This window comes from Lacerta agilis, chromosome 1, assembly GCF_009819535.1.
Source record: "Lacerta agilis isolate rLacAgi1 chromosome 1, rLacAgi1.pri, whole genome shotgun sequence".
NCBI lineage: Eukaryota > Metazoa > Chordata > Lepidosauria > Squamata > Lacertidae > Lacerta > Lacerta agilis.
Genome location: NC_046312.1, coordinates 86133588 through 86145506, shown reverse-complemented (window position 1 = coordinate 86145506; position 11919 = coordinate 86133588). Strand labels below are relative to the sequence as shown.

At 40.8% G+C, this 11919-nt stretch overlaps 1 protein-coding gene across 26 annotated transcripts in view; it reads right to left on the bottom strand.

Moving 5' to 3' along the window:
* Window positions 1-691: 691 nt before the first annotated feature.
* Window positions 692-11919, bottom strand: part of BIN1 (bridging integrator 1) — a 108722-nt gene continuing 97494 nt past the window's right edge. For 18 of the 26 annotated variants that reach the window (XM_033161636.1, XM_033161645.1, XM_033161663.1 and 15 more), the window contains 5 exons: window positions 8948-9067; window positions 5025-5126; window positions 3878-3988; window positions 2964-3065; window positions 692-1021 (listed from right to left, as the gene is read on the bottom strand). In XM_033161636.1, the coding sequence (XP_033017527.1) occupies window positions 914-1021; window positions 2964-3065; window positions 3878-3988; window positions 5025-5126; window positions 8948-9067 (543 nt within the window). In that variant the 3' untranslated portion in view covers window positions 692-913. The remainder of the gene's footprint in view (window positions 1022-2963; window positions 3066-3877; window positions 3989-5024; window positions 5127-8947; window positions 9068-11919) is intronic. The other 8 variants (XM_033161692.1, XM_033161779.1, XM_033161736.1 and 5 more) reach the window with 1 other exon arrangement.

Genomic DNA, 11919 nt, shown 5'->3' with positions numbered 1-11919 from the left:
TCAAATGCAGTAAAATGGTTTTAGATGCCATTCCAAACTCCGGTTAACAAAACAGCAACAGATTGGGTTTAATAATAATAATAATAATAATAATAATAATAATAATAATAAACAAAAAAATAAAATGAAGTCATGTTTACACTTTTACAGTATCTTTTTTAAAGGAGAAATAAAAGGATGTGACAATATACTATATCAAAACACATATTTGAAGGAGCTTTGGATCAGGCATCACTTCCTCCTTTTTCATTCTGATGTGCATCTGCAGGTAATTTTGTTTGCATTATATGTAGAAAATCACAGTTCTTGTTGCATCCCCCCCCCAAGGATGAACAAACACGCACACACACACACACACACATATAATCATAATTTGTGAACACTGTACACTAAATATTTCTTTTCAACAGCATGACAGGCATTGGGCTTATGGCAGCAGGTGTGAATAATGTGCAGGGTCTGAAATCTAGGGGATGTCATATAAGCAGCCTCAGACACAAGACAGGTTGACCACACCTTCCCACAAGGTAAACTTAAGAGTATGTCATTTCAGAGTAATGGGGCAGTTAGTATTTTGAGGCTTATGATGCTGCAGTTACCCTAAGTCCAACTCACACAAAATGACGCAGCCACTTTGGTGGCAAACCTCCTGAACACCAACACTGTTCAAATTAAAAGGGGGGAAAAGTTGTTGTTTTTTCAACCTGTCTTTCTTTATTACCTATATATTTGATAACAACACTTTGAATTCAATGGACTTCTAAAAGCTTGTTTTCTGTGAAGAATCCAACCTTTAGGCTTCTCTTCCTTTAAAATTCTCTCTATTACTTTTAGACTTTCCCCAGGGCAAGAGGGAGAGAGGAAACACCTCTGCTTTCTCATTGCAGAGAAGCCACCTAGAAGCCTCAGGACCTCACTGCACCCGCTCAGTGAAATTCTCTGGGAAAACTCCTCGGCATTGGTCAAGTTCTTTGTGCTGAAGCCAATCGGATTCTTTCACACCCATCAGCCATCCTTCATCCTGCCAGGGAAAGAAAGGGAAAGGCAGACAAAAGATTTGTACAGAGTGAAAAACAAGCAGGAGGTCAGCCTAGGACTCTTAGGTCACTGATCACAACCTTGAGCAAATAAGGCAATCAGTTATTTATTGGTGATAAATTTGTTGTCATCTATTATTGTGGTTTTGAAGAATCACTGTGCTTCTTTTGCATACATTTGAGCTTTCACTAAACTTTTCAATTTTCCTCCTCATGGGTATATATACCTGTCAGCTGAGGAAAACACTCAATGCGTCTGAAGAAGTGAACTCTAGGTCATGAAAGGTAATGGCACAACACATTTGCTAGTCTTTAAGGCACTATAAGACACAGATGGCGCTGTGGGTTAAACCACAGAGCCTAGGGCTTGTCGATCAGAAGGTTGCTGGTTCGAATCCCTGTGACGGGGTGAGCTCCTGTTGCTCAGTCCCTGGTCCTGCCAACCTACCAGTTTGAAAGCACGTCAAAGTGCAAGTAGATAAATAGGTACCGCTCCGGAGGGGGAGGTAAACGGCATTTCCATGTGCTGCTCTGGTTCGCCAGAAGCGGCTTAGTCACCCAGAAGCTGTACGCCGGCTCCCTCGGCCAGTAAAGCGAGATGAGCACCACAACCCCAGAGTTGTCCATTACTGGACCTAATGGTCAGGGTCCCTTTACCTTTAAGGCGCTATAGAATTCTGTTATTGTTTCTGGATACATTGGGTTTGCAAGCAATGCTGTGCAAGCAGAGTTCTGCTCATGCAACAGGACTTTCTCTTCCCTCTAGGAGCACCCAAAATCTGCTCTGGAGGTTCCCACAATTCTCTGGAGTAGACTCGATGGTGCACAAGGAGTGTTCAAGCAGAAGTCTGTTGCGTGAATAGAACAGCAGGGCTTAATATGACCCATTATGTTTCCTAAGCTCCATTGATTTTGGTTTTTTGCCTGTCTTGAAATTTGCATTTGACAAATTCAAGCCTTATCTGAAGATGAAGGTACTTAGCTGCACATGTAAGGTCCAGCCCACCTGTCAATGTTGACCCACAGGGGATGGGGGAATTAGGGATCCAGCCTGTTGCCTGAATCTAGTTCCCCACTCCTGCTCTAGAGTCACTTAGGAGCTAACTACAATAGAGAAGAGAATACATTTTAAAAGGTGCTATTTGCTAAGAAGAGGTATTCCTAATCCGTTATCACTTTAGGAAGAGAGCTTGTCTATGAACAAAATAAAACACTCTCTCTCACTCTCTCTCTCTTTCTCTCTCTCAACACAATGGCATCTCCTAGGAAGCTGTTATTGTGAAAAACTGAATATGATTACATCTTGGTCATTTCCACTCATGAGGTATAAAGTGGCTCTTGCATCAAGAGTATCTAAAGGGTATTGAGGCCTTGCATAAGAAAATGTTTCTAGAGTGCTCTGGTCTGCTAGCAATGGTGACACACAAGAGGCACATAGGGTTGCGGGGGATTGAAGACCCACTACTATTTCTGCAGCAGGGTTCCCCTCTCCAGCACCCAGGAGCCACCCAATCACAACATGATTTAGCCACTGAGAAGAAGTCTTCTCACCCTTTGTGCTGATGGGAGCCAATCAGAGTGAAAGGAGAGGTTTGAAAAGTAAGGAAGAGGTGCCTTTGTAAGGAGCTAGCAGGGCCTTTCAGACAGCTTTGTAGGCTTCAGCTGGCTTGTGGGCAGCAGGTTAGCCACCCCTGTTCTATACTAATCATTCCAAAGAATCAAGCAGACAGTTACTTCAGAGATTCTGGTTTTGCAAGATATCATCTCCATTCATCTGCTGGCTGTTTGAAGGTCACACACACAGGAGAATGGGGTTTTCAGACAAAGTCTTTCTGGTTCAGATCCAGTTTTCTACATACTATATGACACTGGGTGTGTGAAGCAAACAAAAAGAAGAAGATGACAAATCCCACATGCTCTCCTTACCTGCTCCTCTGGGTTGTCAAATGGAATCACCAGGACAACATCTCCAGCCTTCAGTTGTAGCTCATCACTGTCAGTGGCTGCATAGTCATGCATGGCTTGTGCCTGCAAAGAAATAATAACATGATTATCTATCCTCTACCCCACCTCCTCTTGTCCTGCAAAGTTACTGTATTTGTATTGTTATGTATTTCTATGTTTTTATATTGTAAACCCCACTGTGATCCTTAAACAAATGACATTACAGTGGTATGTCGGGTTACAGATGCTTCAGGTTACAGACTCTGCTTTCCCAGAAATAGTACCTCGAGTTAAGAACTTTGCTTCAGGATGAGAACAGAAATTGCACGGCAGTGGCGGGAGGCCCCATTAGCTAAAGTGGTACCTCAGGTTAAGAACAGTTTCAGGTTAAGAACGGACCTCCAGAACGAATTACCGTAAGTTCTTAACCTGAGGTACCACTGTATAGACATTTAATAAATATAAATAAATAATTTTGAACCAGAGAAGCTCTATGGTAGGATGATTTTCTCCCAAGGGTATGAACAAGGGGACACACATCCGGTTGTTTTCTTTTGGTTATTTCGCCAAATAAGTTAGAAAAAGAGATGTCTGGGACAGTGCTAGAATTATAAGGGGGGAGAAATGGTCCAGCTCATGCATCTTTTGACAGTCCTCTTTGCTACTATTTAGAAGGCTATGTTTATGGCTAACATTGAGGAAACAACAGATCCTAACTTGTCGGAAGCCCCCCAAGCAGCATGCACAAGGTCTCCTGGTGTACTAAATGATCCTGTCTCTTCCCTTTGGCTTGCCCTTACTCTTCACTTAACCTACAAGGAAACACAAATTCATTTTAATGCCCATCAGTGTGGAATGTGTGTCTGGCTGAGGTTAATGTTCTTCCTCACACTCACCTTAAACAGGAAACCTGGTGGCATGTCAGCCCTTTCGGAAGCGGCTCCACTTTCAACTGTTCCATTGACTGTGGCTGGGAAGGTCTCCACAACTACAGCAGGCAGAGAGCTCTAACCATAGCAGTGAAGGGAGGTAAAGAAAACACAACAAGGAACACTTGAAACAAGACACTTGGCAAAATGAGACCCCACTGCACTAAACTGGTTCACCCCAAAATAATAGCTAGACACGAATCCATTATTCAGAAATTCAATCCCAATGTATTGTGTGTTTTTCCACCACCACGTGGATGTTACAATTAATGGCCCAGAGTAGTCATTAAGGTGAAGAGAATGACTCATGACAGGTTGGGAATTTTTAAAAGGGAATCACAGACAGTGGCAAATATTACGAGGGAAAATCAGGGCGGTTTAAAGATTATGGAACACACAGCAGGTGTCTGTCACAAGGGTGAGAGGAGATATAGGTTCATAGTAAGAGGCAGAAGTTCTTCTAAATCTCTCCCCCCCCCCCTTTCCTTGATCTGAAATTGCTACCTGTCTTCTTCTTGGTGGATTCTGACCTCTACGTCCTCAGCATCATTTTCATGCACAAGAACTAACAACTCAGTGACCTTGTAAGAGCAACAAATTTGATGCCTCTGGCCAAATTTCTTAGCAGAGCCAGACATGGTGAGAAAGTGGAATCAAAACTTAGGGAGGGGAAATGAGAAAGGGTTCTGTGCTTTTAGCCTTCATGATTTGCCTGGAGGGATCTGTCAGAGCAACAAAGGCTGTTGGACCACATGAAAGAGCCAGGGTGGTGATTAACTGGGACTGGGGGAACAGTGGAGATATTCTTTCTGACTCAGACCACTTGCAACTGCTGCTGCTACAAGCTTAGCTGTTGGCATCAAAGGGGAGATTTTTATTCTGGAAGACCACCTACAGATAATTAAAGGGCTTTGTTCAACAGTCACAAGCCAGCAAATTGGGTCCCTCCATCAAGGATTCTGTACTACTTGAAGAACAGAAGCTACAACAGTGTTGCTTTGATGGGTTCCCATCTGACTGAGTTAAGTGAAACTATGATTATATATTGTGTGCCAGCAACATGGGAGAAAGAGATCCCACCGCCACCATCCCTCTCCCTTGCCTATGGTCTTACTGAGGCAGATCCTGAGTCAGTTTCGGTTTTAGCTGCTTCAGCTCCAGCTGCTGCTGCTTCTTTGCCAGCTGCCTCAGCACCAGCAGGAGCGGCTTCTGTGGGCTGCAACACAAAAGCCAGTTAAACTCCTGGAACCCCAGCATGCCCAGGAGACCATGACCTGCCACAGCTTTAGGACTTGCCGGAATTATGAGCACCTGCAGCTCAGTGCTGAGCGGAGTTTGAGTCCTTAGCTGGACTGCAGCATCTGCACTGTTAAAACAGCCGGGCATCGGCACCAGTTGGGTATCCCAAGTTCATGTGTTGGCACAGATCTAAGCTGTACCACTTTGAGGAAGAGCAAATGACTCTGGGCTGGAATGTAGCCTGGAGCTCATCGAGTTAGCAGCTTATTAAGTGTTTGTGGTTGCGCTATGTGGGTCAATCTCACCCATCTCAGATATTTTTCATGAGTGAAGTTCAAAGGAGGCGCACCTTTGAGGTGTTTCCTGCACTATTTGCGTTAACTTGGGTTATGAAAATGCTCCAGCTAATGAAGGTTTCGCATTTGCACTACAAAGCGGCTTGAAGCAAGAGCTATTTAAAAACCTCACATTTGAAAACAATCTCATGATCTCAAGTTTTCCAGCGCTGACCCTGTCATTTGCCACATAAGCCAACAGTATGCCCAGAAGGTTCTATCTTCCGCATGACTGCATAGTTTCTACCGTTTCTTTTATCGCTGTGAAAAAACTGCTGTACCTCTTCATAGTTGCAAAGCTTCAAAAAATGACGCACTTCACCTTGAGTAAAACATTTGAACGTGGCTGACAAAATTCCTGCTTGCAGGACTAGGAAAGGAAAGTCTGATGAAATCTGGCAGTGCGCTTCCTAATAACAGCAGACCCTTATAACAACAGAACAACAGAAGCTGTCTTTTGGTCAACTGGTCACCAAGTCCACTGTTCTAAGTCAGCAGCTGTTAAAATAATAGACCATCAGATCAGATATGAAGATGGCATACACCCTGCTGATCAATTATACCACATAAGGCTGTGCAGAGTTAGCAGCATATAGTGAGAATCAATCCTATCAAAGACTGCCACCACCTGGCCAATGAAGAAGAGACTAGTGAGAACCCATCCAATTTCCTACCTCTCAGCAGTTAATCAATAGGGATTGCATGCATCTCAATCTTACAGTAAGGCTGCATTCACGCAGCAGTTTATTATATTTCCCCCATGTTTCCCTGTTAATTTCTGCCATATATTTTAACTTTCAGGTGACATAAAAACCGTTTCCAGGAATAAAGCAGACTATAACACAAGTTTAGCACTCATTTCTAGAAGAAGAAAAATCCATTTGCAAATAACGCAGAAATGAGCACCAAACTCACGCTACATTCCGCTCTGTTTCTGGAAGTGCCTTTAACGTTGTGTGAAAGCTGGAATATAATGCAGAAATTATGTTAGGGAAATGTCAAGGAAACAAAATAAACTGCTGTGTGAATGCAGACAAAGAAACATTGATCAGAGATTAAAACAAAAAAAAAAAACAAAAAAAGATTGATAATGGAGCCTATGGAACAGAGTAACTGACTTGCTAAGAGGTGAACAGTTCCAAAATGCTACTTTAAGTGCTTTTTGGCTTCTCTCCATTTATATTCATTTGTTAAAGATAGAAGTACAGTTTTCAATGCATTTACATGAAGTTTCAAACAATGATTGCCTTGAAGGATGGTGGATATACAAATAATATTTCTGTCTTCCTGCCTCCCCCTCCCCTTTCATCTATGAACAGAAGCTCTGCAACTTCTGTGCATTTTTTTCTTCCTCCCCCCCCCCCATGAATTTGGGCAGGCACACTATGGCTGCCCCCTTCCCCACATCTCTGGGGGAACTGAGAAGATCAGGGAAATCTTTGTTGATGTTACCAACATTTATTTCCTTCAGAAGAATAACACATGCAAACCAATGGGGGTATACACAATAATGATTATTCTTTTTTAGAATAATAATAATAGTAATAATAATACCCACTACCCATTAGTGAAATAGATAAGGCTTTCTTCTGGGCTTGCCATTTTCATGCTGACCCATATGTATATTATTTATCTACATATTGGAGTATGAGGGAAATGGCAGTGGCACAGGTGGGTAGGTAATGCAGAAAGGAATATTATTCACATCATCAAAGCTGCCCATTCTATCTCCCAGTGAACACTCGTCACATTTCCCTTTAGTCTACAAGGGCTTTAAGAACATATACCACTTGCCACCATTGATTGAAACTTACATATCGGCAAGTTAGGACAAGTAATATCACATCCAAGCACTGCTCTCAAAAGGTTTCCAGTAGGGATCTCTGCACTAAACAACTTGACTAGCCATTGTCCAAGATGGCACTATTCTTAATAGGCCTCTACAGAGAAGTCATTATAGAGTCTTCTTGTTGAAACACTACAATGGAACTGGCACAAAGCTAATTGAACTGGCTCTGTATTGAACTAGAATCTTACAAAGCCACATACTACATAAAGGCAATATGATGCAGGATAGATATCCTCTGATGCACAAGACTGAGAGAGTCTAGTATTCCAAAACCCTTTTAGTAATCACTATTATTTTACATTGAAACTGCAACTATTTCTGTTTAGCTTCCATATGAAGAGCCCTGCTGGATCCGACCAGTGGTCCATCTAGTCAGGCATCCTGTTTCCCATTAGCCAATATGGGAAGCCAATATTCAGCTCCTAGCCTCCTCCCAATGTTGCTTCTCAGTAGCTAATATTCAGAGATATACTACTGTACCTCTAAACCTGGAGGTTTCATATAGCAATCAAGGACTAGTCTTGATTGGTTGGTTTCTCAAATTAACGGTGTATTGTATGAATAAGTATTTAATAGTAATAATAATTTGTATTAATAATTCTCCACCTGTCCCAAGGCTTCTGCCCATCAACATCATCAAGTGATCCCAAGTATGATGATGATGATGATGAGAGAGTACTCTCTATCCTGCTTCTCCACACCTTGCAAAATGTTCCCCATTAATTTTCTTTTTTCTAGACTACCAAGCCCCAGAAAATGCATTCTTTTTTTCCTTGTAGGGGAGGAATGAAACTTGCTAAGTGATAAATGCTCTAATTTTTCAAAAACATTTATTGTCAGTGTGCAAAAAACGAAATCTCACTAAAAAAACACCAGCTTATTCCAACAACTTCAAGAGACTCATACCAAAGAATACACACATATTCCACACTCGGTATAAACAATTGTGGGCCACACTCTATTAAAATAAAGCCACACACAAGGAACCCGTATGCATTCTGACAACAGGGAAACTCAGCAATGCAGGATAAATGAAGCCTAGGTAAAATTCTCACGATCTCCCCCTCACTCCCATCCCACCCCATATGCAGCAGGACATAGCAACCCTTGCTTTATTTTACACTTCTAACAGCAAAAGCTCTCTTGAACATATTAGGAATTGTTGAACTTAATAATAATTCTATTATTTATATGCTGTCCATCTGACTGGGAGGCCCCCAACAGACTATTGAACACATCAAAGCATCAAATTTTTTTTTAAAAAAAAACTTCCCTACATTGAAAACAGAAAGAGAAGAAAATTATCAGAGTGGCAGGTAGGCAGTGGGTAAGCCTTTATTTGTTTGGATGGAGGGGAGATTGTAGTCTCTGTCTGCCTGCCCCTTCTCCTTAATAATAACACAATAATTTATTATTTATACCCCGCTTTACTATCGTGCCCAGGGAATGGGTAAATTCTAATTCCTTTGGAAGAGTGTTGGGTGCAAGAGGCCATAAATTTGTTCCGGCTTAATGCATTCCAAAGAATAACAACTGAGTAAGGCTTGTGCTAGAGCACACCAGCCAGAACAAGACAATTTCAAGCGTATGATCACTTCAAATACTTTCACTTACTTGGCTGATCTTAGTCTCAGTGGGCTGGTCAGGCCAGTCCACCTCGAACGCACTATTGCTAGGATTATCGGCCGGAAACTGATCCATAGATTGAACGCTGCTAGATGGAGTCTTTTCCGGCTAATAGGCGGAATTTGAAGGAGGTAGGAGAGAAAAACAGAGATGGGAGGAGATAGCAGTAGGCATGGTTACATGAAGATACAAAAATGAGAAGAGTGCAGTGAGAAGTAAGACAGAGCAGACAATGAAATAATCCCAGGGTAAATAGAACTGTTGAAAGGTAAGAATAAAATGTGCCATAATTCTGGATGGATCTTGGGGGGAATGTGGTGTCAACATTACCCCTGCACCCAATGGTCTGGCCATTCTCCAGAGGATGCTGTCCTGGTTTAGCCTTGTCAAGGCATCCCTGGACATTTCCAAAAATCCCTCCTACATCATGAAGTACCTCTTGCTTTCTGCCTCACTGCTGCTATGCACTGCCAAATCAAAAAAGGCAGTGCTGTACTGTCTCAGTGACACCTTCTCTGCTGCAGAAGATGGGAATGGGGCCACATTTTGAATTTTGTCACTGAATTTAACATCTCAGTAGATTTAATTCCATAACACAGAAGGAAGTGATTATGTCCTTAAAATATATATTAAAGGAATAGCCATTTGCTGGCAGAGGGTGAGAGCAGGGTTTTAAAGAAGGAACAAACACTAAATGTGTTTGTTTTTAAGCTGTGGTTTTCCAGTCACAGAATATGTATATCTATATATCTACATGTATATATAGATATATACAGACAGACAGACATATCTATATACAGCATCTACATATCTATGATTCCAAGTATGTTGGAAAATATACTTGGCCAATAAAATTATTCCAAAATTATATAGTGAGCTAAATTAAAGCCTGAAACTGTGAGGTGGATTTGAGTATGGACTTAACAAGCTTACCTGATATTTTGGTTTATCTTATTTTATAATGTTTGGGGTAATTTCTCTTATGTCATAAAATATCCTTTTATTTGGACTCTGTGTATAGCTTATTTTGTTGTAATAGTCATATTATAAAGATTAAAATCCCTATCTCTTCTTTGTGTCTTTGGATCAAACACCTTGCTGGAGAAAATATCAGAATATAGGAAGCCATCTAGCTCAGTATTGCCTGCCCTGACTGGGTTTCAGACAGCTGTCTCTTTCTGCTCTAGCTGGAGATGCTGGGAATTGAACCTGAGACCTTCTGCATGCAAAGCAGATTCTCTGAGTTATGGCAGCCCATATCTGCATCAGTTACATTTATATCAGGCTGTTTGATTCTGCTTTTAAATATATTTGAATATTGAAAATATTCTTATATTCTAAAATAGCTTTCCATCCCACCAATATATGGGTCTTTGATGTCACAATATTTATCACAATCCACAACCCCTGGCTCTCTTCAGGAGGAAATAACATGGGAAATCAACATGTGTGCACAACTGATGCAGATGTATATTTGAATATTTATTCCCTATACACACCCTCAGCACAATGCTCATCAAGGTCTCATTGAATTGTCTTTTGGTGTGGGTGGGTTACACAATCCCATCCAGGGTAGCTTGTTTTGCTGTTGTACAAAACAGAGAGCTGTATCTACAGAATACCCTCTCTCAATGGCTTTGAGGATATTTAATGAAGGCAAATGCTAGTGTCAGGTCTTAATCTGTGCTCCTGCCATCTTGAGACAGATGAGCAGCAAGACAAAAGAGAAAGGGATGCAACAGAAGGCGAAGTTGCCCCTAGACCTGACTAGATTTATATGGCAGGGCAAAAAGCCAAGGATTAAGTTTAAACTGTTAACGGAAGTAAAAGACAGAGGAAGGTTCGCGCTGCCAGACCTTAAATTATATTACGAGGCTGCATGTTTAGTATGGCTCAAAGAATGGATCATACTTTTAAAATGCCAAAATATTAGACATTGAAGACCGGGACAATAGGTTCAGCTGGCATGGTTATCTTGGATATGACAAAGTCAAAATGCACAGAGGATTCCTTAACCATATAATAAGGAGATTGCTTTTTACAGTATGGGGGAGAAATAAAAAAAAATGGAACCCAAGAAACCCTTGATGGTTGTCTCCAGTAGAGGCAATAGCAGTGAAAAAGAAAAACATGGAAATTAATTGACTCACCTATAAAGAAATATTAGAAGAAGAAAATAACCAATTAAAACTTAAAGGATATGAAGAACTTAGACAGGGATGAACTGGCTACAATATTAGCACCTAAATGAAATCTTTAAATAAGATTAAAAAACAAATGGATTTGATACAAAGATATCGGACCTAGAAAAAGAATTAATATTAAATAATAGGAATACATTATCAAAAACATATAGATTATTATTATTTGAAAGATGAAGAAGTAAAGGAAGTGATGGTGAAGTGGGCTCAAGATTTTGGCTAACCAATTGAAATGGAAAAATGGGAAGAATTGTGGAAAAAAAGATTTAGAATTTATAACGTGCTATCTGAGTAAAGAAAACTTTATGAAAACGACCTACAGATGATACCTGACCACATCCAAATTAGCTAAAATTAATAAAAAACAATAGTAACAAGTGTTGGAGGTGTAAACAAAACATAGGAACCTTTTTCCACAAGTGGTGGACTTGTCCCCAAATTAAAAAAAAATGGGACATGATCTATGAGGAACTCAAAAAAATGCTAAAACATACATTTCTAAAGAAACTGGAAGCATTTTTATTAGGCATTTTAGCAGTAAATATTCCAAAATAAAATTAAAGTGTTTTTCTCTACATCACTCTCCCACCACCTGATACCCATTCTGACTTCCCCACAGTTAGTCCTTTTCCTTGGGGGAGAGGGAAACAGGCAGGTGGGCTTGCATCGAACCCTTCAAATATTAAGTTGAACACTCAGAGAACCCTCCTCCAATATTTTCTGAACATTCAGCTTTTAAAAACTCAAGTGGTGCAATGC